Raw genomic sequence first — 23,846 nt, forward strand, 5'->3', positions numbered from 1 at the left:
GTGTTGGGTAGTGGTACTGTACCTTGTATTGTGTGGGGTAGAGGTACTGTACCTTGTATTGTGTTGGGTAGAGGTACTGTACCTTGTATTGTGTTGGGTTGAGGTACTGTACCTTGTATTGTGTTGGGAAGAGGTACTGTACCTTGTGTTGGGTAGAGGTACTGTACCTTGTATTGTGTGGGGTAGAGGTACTGTACCTTGTATTGTGTTGGGTAGAGGTACTGTACCTTGTATTGTGTTGGGTAGACGTATTGTGTACTACTACTGTCTGACTGGACCATTTATGTCTGACTGTGTCTCTGTACCTTGTATGTCCGTGGCGCTGTTGGACCTCTTCCCAGGTCGTGACCCCAGAGGACTATCCACCTCGTCCCCACTCAGGACGTCACCGGAGATGAGGGACACCTGGGACAGGTTACTATGGGAACTGGTGCTGCCCGTTGAATGCTTGTTGAACACAGGAAACCTGGAAGGGAAGACAGACTGTTGAATATTAACTTGGAGGGGCAAGTTTAACCCCCCAAGGTCGATGGCCCTACTCTCTACTTCCCTAACTCTCTCTCCCCCCTTTCTCCCTACTCTCTCTCCCTCCCTTCCTCTCTCTTCTCTCTCTCCGTACTCCTTCTCCCTCTCTCCCTTACCCTCTCTCCCTCCCTTACTCTTTCTCCCTTTCTCCCTATACTCTCTCTTCTTACTCTCACTCTCCCATACCTTACTCTCTCTCTCCCCCTTTCTCCCTACTCTCGCTTCCTAATCTCTCTCTCTCTCTCCCTCCCATACCCTCTCTCCCTACTCTCTCTCTCCCCCTTTCTTCGTACTCTCTCCCTACTCTCTCTCTCCCTTACTCTCTCCCTCCCTTACTCTCCCTCTCTACTCTCTCTCTCCCTACTCTCTCTCACTCTATTCCTCCCTTACTCTCTCTCCCTCCCTTACTCTCTCTTCTCTCTCTCTCTCTCTCTCCCCCTTCCTCCCTACTCTCTCTCCCTCCAACTCTAATGAACTTATCCTCTGCAGCAGAGGAAAGTCTGGGTCTTACTTTCCTGTGTCGGTCCTCATGAGAGCCAGTTTCATCATGGCGCTTGATGGTTTTTGTGTCTGTACTTGAAGAAACTTTCTAAGTTCTTGAAATGTTCCGTATTGACTGATCTTCATGTCTTAAAGTAATTAAGGACTGTTGTTTCTCTTTGCTTATTTGTGCTGTTCTTGTCATAATATGGACTTGGTATTTTACCAAATAGGGCTGTCTTCTGTATACCACCCCTACCTTGTCACAACACAACTGACTGGCTCAAATGCATTAAGAAGGAAAGAAATTCTGCTAATTAACTTTTAACAAGGCACACCTGTACATTGAAATGCATTCCAGGTGACTACCTCATGAAGCTGGTTGAGAGAATGCCAAGAGTGTGCAAAGCAGTCATCAAGGCAAAGGGTGGCTATTTGAAGAATCTCAAATATAAAATATATTTTGATTTGTTTAACACTTTTTTGGTTACTACATGACTCCATATGTGTTATTTCATAGTTTTGATGTCTTCACTATTATTCTACAATGTAGAAAACAGTAAAAATGAAGAAAAACCCTTGAATGTGTAGGTGTTCTAAAACTTTTGACCGGTAGTGTACATACATGTTCCCTTTAAGAAACATTGAATAAATCACTCAAGTAGAGCGCTGAACTTTTAGTTCAGAACGCTGAGCCAGAATCTCACACTCAATCTACTCTGCTACATTCAGTGCTTACCACAGTTATTTCCTCAGGAAGGGCACGAATTCAACTCTCTCCCTACTCTCTCTCTCCCTTACTCTCTCTTCCTCCCTTTCTCTCTCCCTACTCCCTCCCTCCCTAACTCTCTCTCTCCCCCCCTTTGACCCTACTCTCTCTCCCTTCTCTCTCTCTCCCCCCTTTCTCCGTACTCTCGCTCTTCCTTACTCTCCCTCTCCCCCTTTATCCCTACTCTCGCTCTCCCATACTCTCTCTCTCCCCCTTTCTCCCTACTCTCTCTTCCTATTCTCTCTCCCCCTACTCTCTCTCCCCCTACTCTCTCTCCCTCCTTTACTCCCTCTCCCTCCTTTACTCCCTCTCTCTCCTTTACTCCCTCTCCCTCCCTTACTCTCTCTCCCTAACTCACTCTCCCTACTCGCTCTCCCTCCATTACTATCTCTCCTTACCCCCCTCCCTCTCCCTCCCTTACTCTCTCTCCCTCCCTTACTCTCTCTCCTCTTTCTCCCGCTTTCTTCGTACTCTCTCTCCCTTACTCTCTCTCCCTCCCTTACTCTCCCTCTCTACTCTCTCTCCTTACTCTCTCCCTCCCTTACTCTCTCCTTCCCTTACTCTCACTCCCTCCGTTACTCTCTCTTTCTTTCTCTCTCTCCCCCTTCCACCCTACTCTCTCTCCCTCCCTTACTCTCTCTCTCCCCTTCTCTCCCTACTCTCTCTCCCTCCCTTACTCTCTTTTCCTTACTCTCTTTCCCTTACTCACCCTCTCCCTTACTCTCTCTCCCTCTCTCCCTATTCACTCTCCCCCTCCCTTACTCTCTCTCCCTCCCTTACTCTCTCTCTCTCTCCCTCCCTTACTCTCTCTCTCCCCTTCTCTCCCTACTCTCTCTCCCTCCCTTACTCTCTTTTCCTTACTCTCTTTCCCTTACTCACCCTCTCCCTTACTCTCTCTCCCTCTCTCCCTATTCTCTCTCCCCCTCCCTTACTCTCTCTCCCTCCCTTACTCTCTCTCTCTCTCTCCCTCCCTTACTCTCTCTCTCCCCCTTACTCTCTCTCCCTCCCTCACTCTCTCTCCCTCCCTTACTCTCTTTCCCTTACTCTCTCTCCCCCTCTCTCCCTACTCTCTCTCTCCCTTACTCTCTCTCCCACCCTACTTTCTTTCTCCCTCCCTTACTCTCTCTCTCTCCCTCTGTCCTTCTCCCCCAACCCCCCACACCCCTTCTATCTCTCTCTCTGTCTCATAGTGTTACTCTTTGTGAGAAGTCAGTACTACTGTACCATGCCTTTAACAGAACATGGAAGACATTGGAGTTTATGAGGGAAAGCCCCAGTCCACTGTCAAACTGAAACTGGCTTTATTTTCTCTACGATTCTGTTTGTGTCTCTAGCAAAAACAAAAGTGAAACTAGAATGAAACACCTGGATAAATATTAGGACTTGACGAAAACAAAACAATGACTGAAAACTAAACTTTGACCTTTAGTTGTTGTTCTAAAATGGTTGTTCCAAATGCCCCTACGCTTGTGTTACTCACTCTCAGTAAACCTTGACGTAGAGGAGCTTGTAAGTCCCAAAAATCATGAGAGATATGCAAGGTAAGGTTGTGTTCAAAATGGTGCCCAAATCTATATTTACTGCACTAGCCAGGTCTTTGGGGACTCCAGTGCCATTTGAGACACAGCCTAAGTATGTAAGTCAGTATAATTGACTAACCGTTCATCAATGGAGGAGGACTCCATGTGTATCTGATCTTTGGGTAAATTACGGACAAACTCAGCGTATCTCTGTCCTGGCTCGTACATCTTAGCGTTCCCACACAGGGCCTGGTAGTGGACGGGGAGAGACACGGTCTGGACCTGCTGCAGCTGGAACCAGTTGACTGTCACCTGGAGAAAGATGGAGGGGAGGGAGAGAGGGGGAAAGTTAGAATGCTTTCACATTGGATTTACGGTATTTTGCCCCTTAAAAAATAAACATTGGACAATGTTAATATGACCCCCTTATAAACAGGCCCATTTTTACCTCATTCAGTCACATAAACTCTGGACTCTATACTCATGTCAAGCCTGGTTCCTGATACTCCTCATGCTATAACTTACAGCTTTGAGTGTGAGGTCACACTGGGTCACCAGTTCTCTGATCTGAGTGAGGATGTCTGTCTTGGTGCTGGCCAGCTCTGCCCTCCTGGCACCTGCATCAGTTACACACACTCTGTACTGGTCCCGGGCATCCTCAGCCTGAGATAGAGAGAGAGAGGGCATCCTCAGCCTGAGATAGAGAGAGAGAGGGCATCCTCAGCCTGAGATAGAGAGAGAGAGGGCATCCTCAGCCTGAGATAGAGAGAGAGAGGGCATCCTCAGCCTGAGATAGAGAGAGAGAGGGCATCCTCAGCCTGAGATAGAGAGAGAGAGGGCATCCTCAGCCTGAGATAGAGAGAGAGAGGGCATCCTCAGCCTGAGATAGAGAGAGAGAGGGGGAGAGGAAGAGGAATAACAATATTATAGTCCTACATCTGAGGGCATGCTATCCCTGATGCAGTGAAAACAATTATTTATTTATTTTCAATCTAAAAAATGAAGTAAGCTTTACATAACATCTTTTGGACACATCAAACCTGTTATTATGACTGTGGATCTATCTCACCTGTTATTATGAGTGTGGATCTATCTCACCTGTTATTATCTGAATGAGTGTGGATCTATCTCACCTGTTATTATCTGAATGAGTGTGGATCTATCTCACCTGTTATTATGAGTGTGGATCTATCTCACCTGTTATTATGAGTGTGGATCTATCTCACCTGTTATTATCTGAATGAGTGTGGATCTATCTCACCTGTTATTATCTGAACGAGTGTGGATCTATCTCACCTGCTATTATGAGTGTGGATCTATCTCACCTGTTATTATCTGTAAGAGTGTGGATCTATCTCACCTGTTATTATCTGAATGAGTGTGGATCTATCTCACCTGTTATTATGAGTGTGGATCTATCTCACCTGTTATTATGAGTGTGGATCTATCTCACCTGTTATTGAGTGTGGATCTATCTCACCTGTTATTATCTGAACGAGTGTGGATCTATCTCACCTGTTATTATCTGAATGAGTATGGATCTATCTCACCTGTTATTATCTGAATGAGTGTGGACCTATCTCACCTGTTATTATGAGTGTGGATCTATCTCACCTGTTATTATCTGAATGAGTGTGGACCTATCTCACCTGTTATTATGAGTGTGGATCTATCTCACCTGTTATTATCTGAATGAGTGTGGACCTATCTCACCTGTTATTATCTGAATGAGTGTGGACCTATCTCACCTGTTATTATGAGGGTGGATCTATCTCACCTGTTATTATCTGAATGAGTGTGGATCTATCTCACCTGTTATTATCTGAATGAGTGTGGATCTATCTCACCTGTTATTATCTGAATGAGTGTGGATCTATCTCACCTGTTATTACCTGAACGAGTGTGGATCTATCTCACCTGTTATTATCTGAATGAGTGTGGATCTATCTCACCTGTTATTATCTGTACGAGTGTGGATCTATCTCACCTGTTATTATGAGTGTGGATCTATCTCACCTGTTATTATCTGAACGAGTGTGGATCTATCTCACCTGTTATTATCTGAATGAGTGTGGACCTATCTCACCTGTTATTATCTGAATGAGTGTGGACCTATCTCACCTGTTATTATCTGAATGAGTGTGGATCTATCTCACCTGTTATTATGAGTGTGGATCTATCTCACCTGTTATTATCTGAACGAGTGTGGATCTATCTCACCTGTTATTATCTGAACGAGTGTGGATCTATCTCACCTGTTATTATCTGAATGAGTGTGGATCTATCTCACCTGTTATTATCTGAATGAGTGTGGATCTATCTCACCTGTTATTATGAGTGTGGATCTATCTCACCTGTTATTATCTGAATGAGTGTGGATCTATCTCACCTGTTATTATCTGAACGAGTGTGGATCTATCTCACCTGTTATTATGAGTGTGGATCTATCTCACCTGTTATTATCTGAATGAGTGTGGATCTATCTCACCTGTTATTATGAGTGTGGATCTATCTCACCTGTTATTATCTGAACGAGTGTGGATCTATCTCACCTGTTATTATCAAAACGAGTGTGGATCTATCTCACCTGTTATTATGAGTGTGGATCTATCTCACCTGTTATTATCTGAATGAGTGTGGACCTATCTCACCTGTTATTATCTGAATGAGTGTGGATCTATCTCACCTGTTATTATCTGAATGAGTGTGGATCTATCTCACCTGTTATTATGAGTGTGGATCTATCTCACCTGTTATTATGAGTGTGGATCTATCTCACCTGTTATTATGAGTGTGGATCTATCTCACCTGTTATTATGAGTGTGGATCTATCTCACCTGTTATTATCTGAATGAGTGTGGATCTATCTCACCTGTTATTATGAGTGTGGATCTATCTCACCTGTTATTATCTGAATGAGTGTGGACCTATCTATCACCTGTTATTATGAGTGTGGATTTATCTCACCTGTTATTATCTGAATGAGTGTGGATCTATCTCACCTGTTATTATCTGAATGAGTGTGGATCTATCTCACCTGTTATTATCTGAACGAGTGTGGATCTATCTCACCTGTTATTATCTGAACGAGTGTGGATCTATCTCACCTGTTATTATGAGTGTGGATCTATCTCACCTGTTATTATCTGAATGAGTGTGGATCTATCTCACCTGTTATTATCTGAACGAGTGTGGAGCTATCTCACCTGTTATTATGAGTGTGGATCTATCTCACCTGTTATTATCTGAATGAGTGTGGATCTATCTCACCTGTTATTATGAGTGTGGATCTATCTCACCTGTTATTATCTGAATGAGTGTGGATCTATCTCACCTGTTCAATTCTTTCAGAACTACACAAGAGCCTTGGGGGCCTTCTAACAAGCTAGTTATACATCAGCCACACAGGGGTAGAGAGATCTGCCACACAGGGTTAGAGAGATCTGCCACACAGGGTTAGAGAGATCTGCCACACAGGGGTAGAGAGATCTGCCACACAGGGGTAGAGAGATCTGCCACACAGGGGTAGAGAGATCCTTAACATATCAGCCACACAGTGGTAGAGAGATCAGTCACACAGTGGTAGAGAGATCAGTAACACATTAGCATGAACCTATCCAATGTGTTTAAAGGAGTCAGGGCATCCCCTACGTCAAAAATATAAACGCAAAATGCAACCATTTTAAAGATTTTACAGTTCATATAAGGACATCTTATATAAATTCATTAGGCCGAAGAGACATTAATATGTTTCTTCTTTTTTTTTACCCCTTTTTTCTCCCCAATTTCATGGTATCGAATTGGTAGTTACAGTCTTGTCTCATCGCTGCAACTCCCGTACGGACTCGGGAGAGAAGGAGGTCGAGAGCCGTGCGTCCTCTGAAATACGACCCAACCAAGCCGCGCTGCTTCTTGACACAATGCCCACTTAACCTGGAAGCCAGCCGCACCAAAGTGTCGGGAGGAAACACCGTACACCTGGCGCCCGTGTCAGCGTGAATGCACCTGGCCCGCCACAGGAATCACTAGAGTGCGATGGGACAAGGACATCTCTGCCTGCCAAACCCTCTACTAACCCGGACGACGATGGGCCAAATTGTGCGCCGCCTCATGGGTCTCCCAGTCACGGCCAGCTTTGACACAGCCTGGGATCGAACCCGGGTCTGTAGTGATGCCTTAGATCCCCGCGCCACTTGGGAGGCCCCCGCAAATTGATTTTAACAAACAATTGGTCCCCCAAAAAATGCGGACCTCCGTTGAACTTCAAAATCCCGATGTGGCCCTTGATCCAAAAAGTTTGCACACCCCTGAACTAATCTATAGATTTCAAATGATTGGGAATACAGACATGCATCTGTTGGTCACAGATACCTTAAAAAAAAGGTAGGGACGTGGATCAGAAAACCAATCAGTATCTAGTGTGACCATTTGCCTCATGCAGCACGACACATCTCCTTCACAAAGAGTTGATCAGGCTGTTGATTGTGGCCTGTGGAATGTTGTCCCACTCCTCTTCAATGGCTGTGTGAAGTGTTGTGAGAAATGCTCACTAACAGGGATGTAAAAATAAATTTGCAAAACATTTGAGAGAAAAAAAAAGGTTTTGTGCGTCTGGAACATTTCTGGGATGTTGTATTTCAGCTCATCAGTATATTTCTCCCCTCATACCTTCTGTAGAGCCTCCTCTTCCAGTTTCCTCTTCTTGTCCAGCTGTTTGGACTGTTCCTCCTGGGAGCGGCTGGCTGAGGATTGGGCCTTGTGGTACTCGTCTCTCCTCTGGGCCTGGGTCCACCGGGCCTTACGCAGAGCCACCTCGGACTCTTGCTAAGGAGGAGAGGAGAGGATACAGTCAGGTGAGAGAAGTACACACACTCTGTGTTATAGGGAGGATACAGGTAGACAGGTACACACACTGTGTTATAGGGAGGATACAGGTAGACAGGTGTGTTATAGGGAGGATACAGGTAGACAGGTGTGTTATAGGGAGGATACAGGTAGACAGGTGTGTTATAGGGAGGATACAGGTAGACAGGTGTGTTATAGGGAGGATACAGGTAGACAGGTGTGTTATAGGGAGGATACAGTTAGACAGGTGTGTTATATGGAGGATAGAGGTAGACAGGTGTGTTATATGGAGGATAGAGGTAGACAGGTGTGTTATATGGAGGATAGAGGTAGACAGGTGTGTTATAGGGAGGATACAGGTAGACAGGTGTGTTATAGGGAGGATACAGGTAGACAGGTGTGTTATATGGAGGATACAGGTAGACAGGTGTGTTATATGGAGGATACAGGTAGACAGGTGTGTTATAGGGAGGATACAGGTAGACAGGTGTGTTATAGGGAGGATACAGGTAGACAGGTGTGTTATAGGGAGGATACAGTTAGACAGGTGTGTTATATGGAGGATACAGGTAGACAGGTACACACACAGAGAAAACAGCAGAAGTCTCACATACCATTTTCTTCTGTTCTCTCTGCCACTGCTCCTTGATGTCTTTCCTCAGTTTGTCCAGCTCAGTCTTTCTGGACAACAGCGGCTACAGGATGCACAAAGAGGCACCAACTATAATATACATTCCATCACATCACTTTCTCACAAATTACTTCGAACCCAAATGATACATTGTTGCCTTGTCAGAGACAAGATCAAGATCATTCACTACTTTATTGTGAGTCTTGAAGTTTTGTTGGCACCTATAAAGACTGTCACTGACCCCTAGAAAGACTGTCATTGACACCTATAAAGACTGTCATTGACCCCTATAAAGACTGTCACTGACCCCTATAAAGAATGTCATTGACCCCATAAAGACTGTCATAGGACCCCTATAAAGACTGTCATAGGACCCCTATAAAGACTGTCATTGACCCCTATAGAGACTGTCATAGGACCCCTATAAAGACTGTCATAGGACCCCTATAAAGACTGTCATTGACCCCTATAGGGACTGTCATAGGACCCCTATAAAGAGTGTCATTGACCCCTATAAAGACTGTCATAGGACCCCTATAAAGAGTGTCATTGACACCTATAAAGAATGTCATTGACCCCTATAAAGAATGTCATTGACCCTTATAAAGAATGTCATTGACCCTTATAAAGACTGTCATTGACTCCTATAAAGACTGTCATTGACCCCTATAAAGACTGTCATTGACCCCTATAAAGACTGTCATTGACCCCTATAAAGACTGTCATTGACCCTATAAAGACTGTCATTGACCCCTATAAAGACTGTGATAGGACCCCTATAAAGACTGGCATTGACCCCTATAAAGACTGTCATAGGACCCCTATAAAGACTGTCATTGACCCCTATAAAGACTGTCATCGACACCTATAAAGACTGCCAATGACACCTATAAAGACTGCCATTCGTACCTGTATGAATTTGTTGGTCTGCAGGGCAGTGGCAGTCTGCAGGAGGAGTTGGCTGTACTCAATGTCATTCTTAAACGTAGAAATATAGATATCTCTGAACGGCATGTAGTCCTGTGGGCCAGACGGACATATTGGTAGTCACATTCTATTTTGATGTGTGCACTGTGAGTTGAAGAGGGTTAACTTGTTTTAATCTATATGTTCAGTTTTTAAAGCTTACATTTTATGTCTGTGGTATGTGTTTGTGTGACTATTCTTAAAAATCAGTCAAAACAATGATTACCTGTTGACTCGCAAGCGTCTTTGCAGATTCGGCCATTTTGGCATAACTTTTGGCACATTCAATGTCTGGGGGAAGACATATTAGATAAGTCAGTGTGAATGTGTGATTTGATTGTTGGTTGTAGGGATATATGTGTATGTGTGTGTGTGTGTGTGTGTGTGTGTGTGTGTGTGTGTGTGTGTGTGTGTGTGTGTGTGTGTGTGTGTGTGTGTGTGTGTGTGTGTGTGTGTCTGTCTGTCTGTCTGTCTGTCTGTCTGTCTGTCTGTCTGTCTGTCTGTCTGTATGCGTCGAACTAACCCAGTCCCAGGCGTTTGTCGACCCAAGCCAGCAGATCCTTGGTGTACTTGGACCAGGCCTTGGCATAGAGCAAAACTGACTCCACCCCACTGTTGTTCTTCTGCAGGATCACGTCAACCTCCTCCTCTTTAGACAGCGCCACCTTTGGGCCTGGAGAGATAGTACAGGAGGATCAGGGTAGGACGGAAAATATGCTGATTTTGGGTCCATTTTTTGCAATTTTCCCCACTAATGGTCAAGGTTAAAGGTTAGGATTTGGGGAGGGGAAGCTGATCCTCGATCTGCACCTAGGGGAAAGGTCACACTGAAGCAATAGCCTGCTAATGTTATTACACATGACTGTTTTCCCCAGGGGGGTTTCCTAACCACATGACCTAACCAAAAAACTCTGGACCCATGTAAGTACTGTATGAAGTCAGGGTAGGTACTACACATTGTCAGAATAATTCTCCACAGGGTTCCACTTCTCTGTTTCAGTCCCAGAGGCTAGCTTACATGTCCATTAATGTGAGATTAACTAATAAAGTGAACTAGACATTTGATAGCAGATGTTTTACAAGCTACTGACCAATTCTTGTTTCGTGTATTTTTTCTTTTTTACGCTGATCTTAACTTTTCATAATTTCTCCGCCATCATTTCCTATGACCGAAAACAACTTCTTGACATCAGAACATCATATGACAATCTCCCCTGTGTCCACATCACTAAGGAATTAATATGGTCCACAAACACAGTCATGAAGAAGGCACGACAACGGCATGGGGCCCTCAGATCCTCAAAAGGTTCTACAGCTGCATCATTGAGAGCATCCTGACTGTTTGCATCACCGCCTGGTATGGCAACTGCTCGGCCTCCGAACGCAAGGCGCTGCAGAGGGTAGTGTGTACGGCCCAGTGCATCACTGGGGCCGAACTCCCTGCCATCCATGACCTCTATACCAAGCGGTGACAGGAAGGCCCTAAAAATTGTCTGAGACTCCAGCCACCCTAGTCATAGACTGTTCTCTCTCCTGCTGGTACCAATGCACCAAGTCTGGAACCAACAGGACCCTGAACAGCTTCTACCCATAAGCCATAAGAATGCTAAATATCTAAACAAATAGCTACCTGGTCTATCTGTATTGACCCCTCTCACATATACGGTGGCTACTGTCTATTATCTATCCTGTTGCCTAATCACTTTACCCCTACCTACAGTATACTGCTGTTACTGTCTATTATCTATCCTTTACCCCTACCTACAGTATACTGCTGTTACTGTCTATTATCTATCCTTTACCCCTACCTACAGTATACTGCTGCTACTGTCTATTATCTATCCTTTACCCCTACCTACAGTATACTACTGCTACTGTCTATTATCTATCCTTTACCCCTACCTGCAGTATACTGCTGTTACTGTCTATTATCTATAATTTACCCCGACCTACAGTATACTACTGCTACTGTCTATTATCTATCCTGTTGTCTAGTCATTTTACCCCTACCTACATGTATATCTACCTCAATTACCTCGTACCCATGCACATTGACTCGGTACTGGTACCCTGTGTATATAACCATGTTATTACCTGGTACTCCCTGTATATAGCCATGTTATTACCTGGTACTCCCTGTATATAGCCATGTTATTACCTGGTACTCCCTGTATATAGCCATGTTATTACCTGGTACTCCCTGTATATAGCCATGTTATTACCTGGTACTCTCTGTATATAGCCATGTTATTACCTGGTACTCTCTGTATATAGCCATGTTATTACCTGATACTCTCTGTATATAGCCATGTTATTACCTGGTACTCCCTGTATATAGCCATGTTATTACCTGGTACTCCCTGTATATAGTCATGTTATTACCTGGTACTTCCTGTATATAGCCATGTTATTACCTGGTACTTCCTGTATATAGTCATGTTATTACCTGGTACTTCCTGTATATAGCCATGTTATTACCTGGTACTTCCTGTATATAGTCATGTTATTACCTGGTACTCCCTGTATATAGTCATGTTATTACCTGGTACTCCCTGTATATAGCCATGTTATTACCTGGTACTTCCTGTATATAACCACGTTATTGTTTCTTATTGTGCATTTATTCTTCATTTTATTATATTTCTATTGTCATTGTTGGGAAGGGCCCGTCAGTAATCATTTCCCTGTTAGTCTACAGCTGTTGTTTTACGAACCACGTGATGTAGGGAATAGGGTGCCATGTGGATACCACATGTTTTCCATCTCTCAGACAAAACTATTTCTGAACAGCTAAAGAATGTCAGCTATTTTGGAGGAAAAAACCCTACAGCACAGCCCAGGCTGAAAACGTAACGTTATCACTATAACTACCGTTCTCTGAAGGAGGGAAATGAGGTACGACACAACTGTGGGGGATCCGTACTCTTTCGACTTCGATTGAAGAACTAAAATTACACCTGACAAGGCCAATGAAATCCCCCACCTCGCTGGGATGCCCTGCCTTCCACAGGTGATAACCCATGAGGCTTCGGATTCATTCCATCAATTCAGTCCCTCCTCAGGAACCGGCAAGACGCCCTTCACCGAGCCCACAAGCGGGCGGCACGGGGCCAAACATGCGGTGTATCTCGTTTACCTCCAGGGAACGGTAGATATAGTCATAACGTTACATTCCTTTTCAGTCGGTACTCTCGGTGCAACAACTATGGGGGAAACGGAATCCCGCCCCAAAGCTGGCCCCAACGGATACCAAATGAAACGGGCAATTGCAGATCACACACACCTCCACCCAACAAGATACGGTAGTCTGGATATTGCATACGCTGTGGGCTGTCTAATGACCTTCTTCTGTCCCGGCTGTAAACACGCTGTGGGCTGTCTAATGATCCTCTTCTGTCCCGGCTGTAAACACGCTGTGGGCTGTCTAATGACCTTCTTCTGTCCCAGCTGTAAACACGCTGTGGGCTGTCTAATGACCTTCTTCTGTCCCAGCTGTAAACACGCTGTGGGCTGTCTAGTGACCCTCTTCTGTCCCGGCTGTAAACACGCTGTGGGCTGTCTAATGACCTTCTTCTGTCCCAGCTGTAAACACGCTGTGGGCTGTCTAATGACCCTCTTCTGTCCCAGCTGTAAACACACTGTGGGCTGTCTAATGACCCTCTTCTGTCCCAGCTGTAAACACGCTGTGGGCTGTCTAATGACCCTCTTCTGTCCCAGCTGTAAACACGCTGTGGGCTGTCTAATGACCCTCTTCTGTCCCAGCTGTAAACACGCTGTGGGCTGTCTAATGATCCTCTTCTGTCCCCGCTGTAAACACGCTGTGGGCTGTCTAATGACCCTCTTCTGTCCCAGCTGTAAACACGCTGTGGGCTGTCTAATGACCCTCTTCTGTCCCCGCTGTAAACACGCTGTGGGCTGTCTAATGACCCTCTTCTATCCCAGCTGTAAACACGCTGTGGGCTGTCTAATGACCCTCTTCTGTCCCAGCTGTAAACACGCTGTGGGCTGTCTAATGATCCTCTTCTGTCCCAGCTGTAAACACGCTGTGGGCTGTCTAATGACCCTCTTCTGTCCCAGCTGTAAACACGCTGTGGGCTGTCTAATGACCTTCTTCTGTCCCAGCTGTAAACACGCTGTGGGCTGTCTAATGATCCTCTTCTGTCCCAGCTGTAAACACGCTGTGGGCTGTCTAATGACCCTCTTCTGTCCCAGCTGTAAACACGCTGTGGGCTGTCTAATGACCCTCTTCTGTCCCAGCTGTAAACACGCTGTGGGCTGTCTAATGACCCTCTTCTGTCCCAGCTGTAAACACGCTGTGGGCTGTCTAATGACCCTCTTCTGTCCCAGCTGTAAACACGCTGTGGGCTGTCTAATGACCTTCTTCTGTCCCGGCTGTAAACACGCTGTGGGCTGTCTAATGACCCTCTTCTGTCCCAGCTGTAAACACGCTGTGGGCTGTCTAATGACCCTCTTCTGTCCCGGCTGTAAACACGCTGTGGGCTGTCTAATGATCCTCTTCTGTCCCAGCTGTAAACACGCTGTGGGCTGTCTAATGACCTTCTTCTGTCCCAGCTGTAAACACGCTGTGGGCTGTCTAATGACCCTCTTCTGTCCCAGCTGTAAACACGCTGTGGGCTGTCTAATGACCCTCTTCTGTCCCAGCTGTAAACACGCTGTGGGCTGTCTAGTGACCCTCTTCTGTCCCAGCTGTAAACACGCTGTGGGCTGTCTAATGACCCTCTTCTGTCCCAGCTGTAAACACGCTGTGGGCTGTCTAATGATCCTCTTCTGTCCCAGCTGTAAACACGCTGTGGGCTGTCTAATGACCCTCTTCTGTCCCAGCTGTAAACACGCTGTGGGCTGTCTAATGACTCTCTTCTGTCCCAGCTGTAAACATGCTGTGGGCTGTCTAGTGACCCTCTTCTGTCCCAGCTGTAAACACGCTGTGGGCTGTCTAATGACCTTCTTCTGTCCCGGCTGTAAACACGCTGTGGGCTGTCTAATGACCTTCTTCTGTCCCAGCTGTAAACACGCTGTGGGCTGTCTAATGACTCTCTTCTGTCCCAGCTGTAAACATGCTGTGGGCTGTCTAGTGACCCTCTTCTGTCCCGGCTGTAAACACGCTGTGGGCTGTCTAATGACCCTCTTCTGTCCCAGCTGTAAACACGCTGTGGGCTGTCTAATGATCCTCTTCTGTCCCAGCTGTAAACACGCTGTGGGCTGTCTAATGACCCTCTTCTGTCCCAGCTGTAAACACGCTGTGGGCTGTCTAATGATCCTCTTCTGTCCCAGCTGTAAACACGCTGTGGGCTGTCTAATGACTCTCTTCTGTCCCAGCTGTAAACACGCTGTGGGCTGTCTAATGACCCTCTTCTGTCCCAGCTGTAAACACGCTGTGGGCTGTCTAATGATCCTCTTCTGTCCCCACTGTAAACACGCTGTGGGCTGTCTAATGATCCTCTTCTGTCCCGGCTGTAAACACGCTGTGGGCTGTCTAATGATCCTCTTCTGTCCCAGCTGTAAACACGCTGTGGGCTGTCTAATGACCCTCTTCTGTCCCAGCTGTAAACACGCTGTGGGCTGTCTAATGATCCTCTTCTGTCCCGGCTGTAAACACGCTGTGGGCTGTCTAATGACCCTCTTCTGTCCCAGCTGTAAACACGCTGTGGGCTGTCTAATGATCCTCTTCTGTCCCGGCTGTAAACACGCTGTGGGCTGTCTAATGATCCTCTTCTGTCCCAGCTGTAAACACGCTGTGGGCTGTCTAATGACCCTCTTCTGTCCCAGCTGTAAACACGCTGTGGGCTGTCTAATGATCCTCTTCTGTCCCGGCTGTAAACACGCTGTGGGCTGTCTAATGACCCTCTTCTGTCCCAGCTGTAAACACGCTGTGGGCTGTCTAATGATCCTCTTCTGTCCCGGCTGTAAACACGCTGTGGGCTGTCTAATGATCCTCTTCTGTCCCGGCTGTAAACACGCTGTGGGCTGTCTAATGACCTTCTTCTGTCCCAGCTGTAAACACGCTGTGGGCTGTCTAATGACCTTCTTCTGTCCCAGCTGTAAACATGCTGTGGGCTGTCTAATGATCCTCTTCTGTCCCAGCTGTAAACACGCTGTGGGCTGTCTAATGACCTTCTTCTGTCCCAGCTGTAAACACGCTGTGGGCTGTCTAATGATCCTCTTCTGTCCCAGCTGTAAACACGCTGTGGGCTGTCTAGTGACCCTCTTCTGTCCCAGCCCTAAGCTGGATGGCGTTTGAGCATTTTGTTGGATTGCTCATGTCTTACTCAACGGTAGAAAGAAGTTTAGTTCAAATCGGATGTTGGGTACTATATTTATTTAATATTATGCGAGTCCTAAAAATTAAAAAAGGGCCAATTTTGTTGCAATCTATTAGCTTAATTTCTCAAGAGATCAAATTCAATTTCAACAAAATAATGTTGCAGGAATAATCATCATATGTTTCTAACTACAAAAATAATCTGACATGGCTGGGTGTTATGGCTTGCTGAAATGACACGGAGCGACTCATTGTGTGACTGTCAGTGACTAACATAACATGAGAAAAACTACTTATGCACAAGCCAATTTCATAATTGCACCTTGTGTATTCTACTATTCTAACTGTCAACAGTAAGTTGAGACCCCGACGGAGTCGGGCAACCAGGGCCGCCGTCCCTGGTGCAGATGAAAGACGAAAGAAGAAGAGAGAGAAACAAGAGGAGAGAAACAAGGAGAGTGAAACAAAAAGAGAGAAACAAGAAGAAGAGAGAAACAAGAAGAAGAGAGAAACAAGAAGAGAGAAACAAGAAGAGAGAAACAAGAAGAGAGAAACAAGAAGAAGAGAGAAACAAGAAGAGAGAAACAAGAAGAAGAGAGAAACAAGAAGAGAGAAACAAGAAGAAGAGAGAAACAAGAAGAAAAGAGAAACAAGAAGAAAAGAGAAACAAGAAGAAGAGAGAAACAAGAAGAGAGAAACGAGAAGAAGAGAGAAACAAGAAGAAGAGAGAAACAAGAAGAGAGAAACAAGAAGAAGAGAGAAACAAGAAGAAAAGAGAAACAAGAAGAGAGAAACAAGAAGAGAGAAACAAGAAGAAAAGAGAAACAAGAAGAAGAGAGAAACAAGAAGAAAAGAGAAACAAGAAGAAGAGAGAAACAAGAAGAAAAGAGAAACAAGAAGAGAAACAAGAAGAAGAGAGGAACAAGAAGAAGAGAGAAACAAGAAGAGAAACAAGAGAAACAAGGAAGAGAGAAACAAGAAGAGAGAGAACAAGAAGAAGAGAGGAACGAAGAAGAGAGAACAAGAGAAACAAGAAGAGAAAAAAGAAGAGAGAAACAAGAAGAAGAGAGAAACAAGAAGAAAAGAGAAACAAGAAGAGAGAAACAAGAAGAAGAGAGGAACAAGAAGAAGAGAGGAACAAGAAGAGAAACAAGAGAAACAAGAAGAGAAAAAAGAAGAGAGAAACAAGAAGAAGAGAGAAACAAGAAGAAGAGAGGAACAAGAAGAGAGAAACAAGAAGAAAAGAGAAACAAGAAGAAGAGAGAAACAAGAAGAAGAGAGGAACAAGAAGAGAGAAACAAGAAGAAGAGAGAAACGGAGAGCAAGAAGAGAGAGAAACAAGAAGAAAAGAGAAACAAGAAGAAGAGAGAAACAAGAAGAAGAGAGGAACAAGAAGAGAGAAACAAGAAGAAGAGAGAAACAAGAAGAGAAACAAGAGAAACAAGAAGAGAAAAAAGAAGAGAGAAACAAGAAGATTGAAACAAGAAAAAAGTGAAACAAGAAGAGAAACAAGAAGAAGAGAGAAACAAGAAGAGGAGTGAAACAAGAAGAGACACAAGAAGAGAAACATGAAGCGAAACAAGAAGAAGAGTGAAACAAGAAGAGTGAAACAAGGAGAGAAAAAAGAAGAAGAGAGAAACAAGAAGAGTGAAACAAGAAGAAGAGTGAAACAAGAAGAGAAACAAGAAGAAAAGTTAAACAAGAGACACAAGAAGAGTGAAACAAGAAGAAAAGAGAAACAAGAAGAGAAACATGAAGAGAAACAAGAAGAAGAGAGAAACAAGAAGAGTGAAACAAGAAGAAGAGTGAAACAAGAAGAGAAACATGAAGAGAAACAAGAAGAAGAGAGAAACAAGAAGAGTGAAAAAAGAAGAGAGAAACAAGAAGAGAAACATGAAGAGAAACAAGAAGAAGAGAGAAACAAGAAGAGTGAAAAAAGAAGAAGAGTGAAACAAGAAGAAGAGAGAAACAAGAAGAGGGAGGGGAAAAGAAGATAAACAATAAAAGAAAGAGAAAGAGGAAGGAGGGAAGCGAGAAACTTACCCACAAGGCCTTTCTTCTCTGAAACATACCCCCCAGAATCCACAGAGAGGTTCTCAAAAGACTAGAAATGAAACAAAATACATATATTTTATACTCTACCAACATATTGCTCTTCTATATACTCTACTGATACAGTTCAGTAAACTAAACATTCAACTCAACACTGTTCAGCCTACATTTCAAGCATTCTGAATGCACCCTTGATGTGTGAGTCCTGATTGGCTTACCCTGCTTCTCCTGGTCTGGGGGATCCCCAACCCTGATTGGCTGTCCACATCTCCCATAAGGAAGTCAGACACTCTGAGGAGAGAGAGAGAGGACGAGTTGTCATAAATAACAACATCAAGTGAGCAAGTGAGCAAGACTAACGAAACTAAAGATCAGAGACTAAAGATTATAACATATCTATGCCATTACATAACAATGTCTAGTGTCCAAGACCATAGTGTAAAGATAAGTGTAAAACACTAAAAGTTCTTACATATTTATTTATACCATCAAGTAACAATGCTCAGTTTGGATGAAATAAAACGTTAATGTGGTGACATAGTAAATATTAACCTTTTCATTAATTGTACTGTTTACAAGAAAGTAATGGTCTTTTGACTGTTAGTAGGCTTAGGCCTAAATCTTTCCCACAATCCCTGGTTAAATCCCTGGCTCTGTGACAAGAGACACTCAAAGCCAACAGTGTTGAAAGGTAAACAAACGTCGTACTCACACATTGCCAAATGTGAATGCCAAACTGTCAATGGACGTGTATATCTCGCCAAATATAGCCTTTTTGTTTTCTTGGTTCACTTCCTTGAAGTTAATGCCTGTTGGAAAGTGATAAAAACCTACATGAAAACTTCAACCAGAGACCAAATCACATTCATCAACAGCCAGCAAACAGGCAACAAAAGCAGTCGTAGAGTTAGCCTGGTCATAAAGCTAGAACACACAACGGAGCCGTATGTCAGACATACCAACACACACAACACAGTTATAACAAGTAGCACGGTCGTCCTATTATGTCAACACAGTCATAACAAGTAGCACGGCCGTCCTATTAGAGCAACATAGTCATAACAAGTAGCACGGCCGTCCTATTAGAGCAACATAGTCAGAACAAGTAGCACGGTCGTCCCATTAGATAAACACAGTCAGAACAAGTAGCACGGTCGTCCCATTAGATAAACACAGTCATAACAAGTAGCACGGTCGTCCTATTAGAGCAACACAGTCATAACAAGTAGCACGGTCGTCCTATTAGAGCAACACAGTCATAACAAGTAGCACGGTCGTCCTATTAGAGCAACACAGTCAGAACAAGTAGCACGGTCGTCCTATTATGTCAACACAGTCATAACAAGTAGGACGGTCGTCCTATTAGAGCAACATAGTCATAACAAGTAGCACGGTCGTCCTATTATGTCAACACAGTCAGAACAAGTAGCACAGTCGTCCCATTAGATAAACACAGTCATAACAAGTAGCACGGTCGTCCTATTAGAGCAACATAGTCATAACAAGTAGCACGGTCGTCCTATTAGATAAACACAGTCAGAAAAAGTAGCACGGTCGTCCTATTATGTCAACACAGTCATAACAAGTAGCACGGTCGTCCTATTATGTCAACACAGTCAGAACAAGTAGCACGGTCGTCCTATTATGTCAACACAGTCAGAACAAGTAGCACGGTCGTCCTATTATGTCAACACAGTCATAACAAGTAGCACGGTCGTCCTATTATGTCAACACAGTCAGAACAAGTAGCACGGTCGTCCCATTATGTCAACACAGTCATAACAAGTAGCATGGTCGTCCTATTATGTCAACACAGTCATAACAAGTAGCACGATCGTCCCATTATGTCAACACAGTAGAATGACTTCATTCATTGTGCTGATTGAATTAAATGAACAGCCATTCATTAATTCACTAGGGTCTAGGTTTAAAAATAGGCTACATTTCATAACTTCCTATCTTTCTGTTGGGGAGCAGATAGTGAGGAAACAGTGATGGAAACCAGAAAGCTGGTTATCAGTGTGATGGTACCATTCAGGGATGGTCCCTTTCAACGATAAACTGGGCAAAATCGTTAAAACACACTGATATAGACATACAGTACATAGAGACTAACAGGAACACAGTCAAGGTTGTTAAAACACACTGATATAGACATACAGTACATAGAAACTAACAGTAACACAGTCAAGGTTGTTAAAACACACTGATATAGACATACAGTACATAGAAACTAACAGTAACACAGTCAAGGTTGTTAAAACACACTGATATAGACATACAGTACATAGAGACTAACAGGAATACAGTCAAGGATGTCCATTTGGGCCATCTTTCTGTGTGTCCAAAAAAATGCATTGAAAATCTTTTTTGAAGAGTAGAAGAGAATGGTGCAAAACAAACCATCTATCCAATCGATTATCCTGTGGTAATATAGGTTTACAATTTGTCAATCAATCCTCTTCAACACATGTCACATAGTCACTGAGCCTGTCAACATTATAGCCATATTTCCCTTCCTGTTAGCATTTCGGTAATATGCTGTCCAATCGCTTTTTGGGCAACAAAGTGTCGACGAATCTTCGAGAAGACGTCGGCGCACGTTAGCTTTCTCACACAGGAAACAGTTCAGTTCAGTAAGCAAGAGGACATTTGCAGAAAGCAGCCCAAGAGAAAGACAGAGAGAGAGAGAGAGAGAGAGAGAGGAGAGAGAGAGAGAGAGAAAGAGAGAAGACAGAAATCCAACTTCACTTCCTGTCTCCCCGCCACAGGAAACGACTCAGGCAGCTTAAACTCGTCGACGACACTGAGAAAATCTTCAAACGACCATCGTAAAACTTACCCCGTCTGTTTCTTTCTAGTCACCTGTCCCGCCTGCACAGTCAATCAATCTCAGCTAACACTCTGATAACCTCCTGGTTCTGTCGTGGTGGCTCAGCCATGAAGTCTGAACCACAGTGTTGTTGACTTAGTTTCCTCTCCCCTCCCAGTACAGCAGAGCAGTCTTCTCTTCACTCCCAGTACAGCAGAGCAGTCTTCTCTTCACTCCCAGTACAGCAGAGCAGTCTTCTCTTCACTCCCAGTACAGCAGAGCAGTCTTCTCTTCACTCCCAGTACAGCAGAGCAGTCATCTCTTCACTCCCAGTACAGCAGAGCAGTCTTCTCTTCACTCCCAGTACAGCAGAGCAGTCTTCTCTTCACTCCCAGTACAGCAGAGCAGTCTTCTCTCCCCTCCCAATACAGCAGAGCAGTCTTCTCTTCAAAACCCTTTCTTAAACACTTCCACTTGTTCCTGATAATGCAGGAGGGATGACTAACCAACCAACCAACCAACACAAAACTAAAACTAAAAGTCAAATGAATCTCTGTTGATGTTTGTCATTGTTGATGTTCAGTCCCTCTGCAAATACATTCTTGTCTACTGGTACCTTCGGAAGGGGGTTGGAGAGGAGGGAGCAACCCACAGCCCACGTTAACCCACGTTCCAGGCCAGGCCAGGGCAGCACCTCAGGAGACCAATGGGGTGGAAGAGAAGTATATAGAGGTGCCTCTTGGCCCTGCCCCTGAATGCTGCTGTGCTGTAGGAGGCCCGGAGCGTTGAGCGTTGAGCGTCTTCCTCAGGATATCCTACAGTTCTACAACAATGATCCCAGCGCTGGCTGCCACCAATCACAACCCGACAAATACGGGAACTGCATTATTCAAGGCCGGGCCAGGAGCCATTGTTACATTCCTTTCCCCTCACTGCATGAGAACACTCAGTGACCACAATGAGCCGGTGCAGTGTGTTTCTTAGTGAGGGAAAGTGTTTAACGACGGGTCATTCTGTCTTTGGTAGGTACCACTTATTTTTATTGTCAGGTGTACACTATCGACCAATTCTGGGCTCATTTGCATATGATAACAGGGGATCCAATAATGGCAGAATAGGCTCAGGAAAGGGTCACAAAGAGAGAGAGAGAGAGCAGAGAGAGCAAAGAGAGCAGAGAGAGAGAGCAAATAGAGATGAGAGAGAGCAAAGAGAGAGAGAGAGCAGAGAGAGCAGAGAGAGAGAGAGCAGAGAGAGAGCAAATAGAGAGAGAGAGAGCAAATAGAGAGAGAGAGCAAGAGAGCAGAAAGAGAAGAGAGCAGAGAGAGCAAATAGAGCAGAGAGAGAGCAGAGAGAGCAAATAGAGAGAGAGCAAAGAGAGAGCAGAAAGAGAAGAGAGCAGAGAGAGAGCAAAGAGAGAGCAAAAAGAGAGAGAAGAGAGCAGAGAGAAAGAGCAGAGAGAAGAGATCAGAGAGAGAAGAGAGCAGAGAAGGGAGCAGAGAGAGAGCAGAGAGAGAGAGCAGAGAGAGAAGAGAGCAGAGAGAGAAGAGAGAGGAGAGACGAGAGAGCAGAGAGAGAAGAGAGAGGCCAGAGAGAGAAGAGAGAGCAGAGCGCAGAGAGAGCAGAGAGAAGAGAGCAGAGAGAGAAGAGAGCAGAGAGAGCAGAGAGAAAATAGAGAGCAGAGAGAAGAGAGAAAAGAGCAGAGAGAGCAGAGAGCAGAGAGAGCAGAGACCAAAGAGAGCAGAGAGAGCAGAGAGCAAAGAGAGCAGAGAGCAAAGAGAGCAGAGAGCAAAGAGAGCAGAGAGAGAGCAAATAGAGAGAGAGAGAGCAAAGAGAGAGAGAGAGAGAGCAGAGAGAGAGAGAGAGAGCAAGAGAGCAGAAAGAGAGAGCAGAGAGAGCAAATAGAGCAGAGAGAGAGCAGAGAGCAGAGCAGAGAGAGCAAATAGAGCAGAGAGAGCAAATAGAGAGAGAGCAAAGAGAGAGCAAAAAGAGAGAGAAGAGAGCAGAGAGAAAGAGCAGAGAGAAGAGATCAGAGAGAGAAGAGAGCAGAGAAGGGAGCAGAGAGAGAGCAGAGAGAGAGCAGAGAGAGAAGAGAGCAGAGAGAGAAGAGAGAGAAGAGAGAGGAGAGAGAAGAGAGCAGAGAGAGAAGAGAGAGCAGAGAGAGAAGAGAGAGAAGAGAGAGCAGAGAGAGAAGAGAGAGCAGAGAGAGAAGAGAGAGAAGAGAGCAGAGAGAGAAGAGAGAGCAGAGAGAGAAGAGAGAGAAGAGAGAAGAGAGAGCAGAGAGAGGAGAGAGAAGAGAGCAGAGAGAGCAGAGAGAGAAGTGAGTGCAGAGAGAGAAGAGAGCAGAGAGAGAAGAGAGCAGAGAGAGCAGAGAGAGGAGAGAAGAGAGAGAAGAGAGAGAAGAGAGCAGAGAGAGAAGAGAGCAGAGAGAGGAGAGAAGAGAGAGAAGAGAGAGAAGAGAGAGAAGAGAGCAGAGAGAGAAGAGAGCAGAGAGAGCAGAGAGAGGAGAGAAGAGAGAGAAGAGAGAGAAGAGAGCAGAGAGAGAAGACGGTGCAGAGAGAGAGAGAGAGCAGAGAGAGAGAGCAGAGAGAGAAGAGAGCAGAGAGAGACAGCAAAGAGAAACAGCAGAGAGAGAGAGAGGTGGAAAACAAATGTTCAGACCAGTGTCTGGAAGATGACCAGGGGAGAGAAAGCTTAGGTCAGATTTGTGCTTTCAATGAGCAAGGATCAGGTTCTTCCTTTTCCATCTAATCTGATTCATTATAATAAAAATAAATACAACTGATCCTAGATCAGCACTCCTATTCTGAGACGCTTTGTAAATACGGGCCCAGATCTGAAGAGGCAGGACTATAAAGTACTGTATAGTCAACACGACAATAGATTTCACTTTGGGAATGCTGCTGTGTATGTTTCCATCAGATGTTGTTGTGCATTGAAAGGATCTTTACGTCATAAAAACAGTGTAA

The 23,846-nt window shown here is 44.7% G+C and overlaps 1 protein-coding gene across 1 annotated transcript in view; it reads right to left on the bottom strand.

Moving 5' to 3' along the window:
- The window catches only part of LOC106569760 (rho GTPase-activating protein 29), a 69,888-nt gene that overhangs the window by 19,380 nt on the left and 26,662 nt on the right, over nucleotides 1–23,846 (bottom strand). Inside the window, exons 3-13 of the mRNA XM_082961402.1 lie at nucleotides 18,781–18,877; nucleotides 18,287–18,359; nucleotides 18,060–18,120; nucleotides 10,260–10,409; nucleotides 9,963–10,027; nucleotides 9,680–9,790; nucleotides 8,754–8,834; nucleotides 7,963–8,118; nucleotides 3,820–3,957; nucleotides 3,434–3,606; nucleotides 306–466 (exon numbers count right to left, since the gene is read on the bottom strand). Coding sequence (XP_082817528.1) covers nucleotides 306–466; nucleotides 3,434–3,606; nucleotides 3,820–3,957; nucleotides 7,963–8,118; nucleotides 8,754–8,834; nucleotides 9,680–9,790; nucleotides 9,963–10,027; nucleotides 10,260–10,409; nucleotides 18,060–18,120; nucleotides 18,287–18,359; nucleotides 18,781–18,877 — 1,266 coding nt within the window. The remainder of the gene's footprint in view (nucleotides 1–305; nucleotides 467–3,433; nucleotides 3,607–3,819; nucleotides 3,958–7,962; nucleotides 8,119–8,753; nucleotides 8,835–9,679; nucleotides 9,791–9,962; nucleotides 10,028–10,259; nucleotides 10,410–18,059; nucleotides 18,121–18,286; nucleotides 18,360–18,780; nucleotides 18,878–23,846) is intronic.

Source organism: Salmo salar, chromosome 14, assembly GCF_965601325.2.
Source record: "Salmo salar chromosome 14, fSalSal1, whole genome shotgun sequence".
Taxonomy (NCBI): domain Eukaryota; kingdom Metazoa; phylum Chordata; class Actinopteri; order Salmoniformes; family Salmonidae; genus Salmo; species Salmo salar.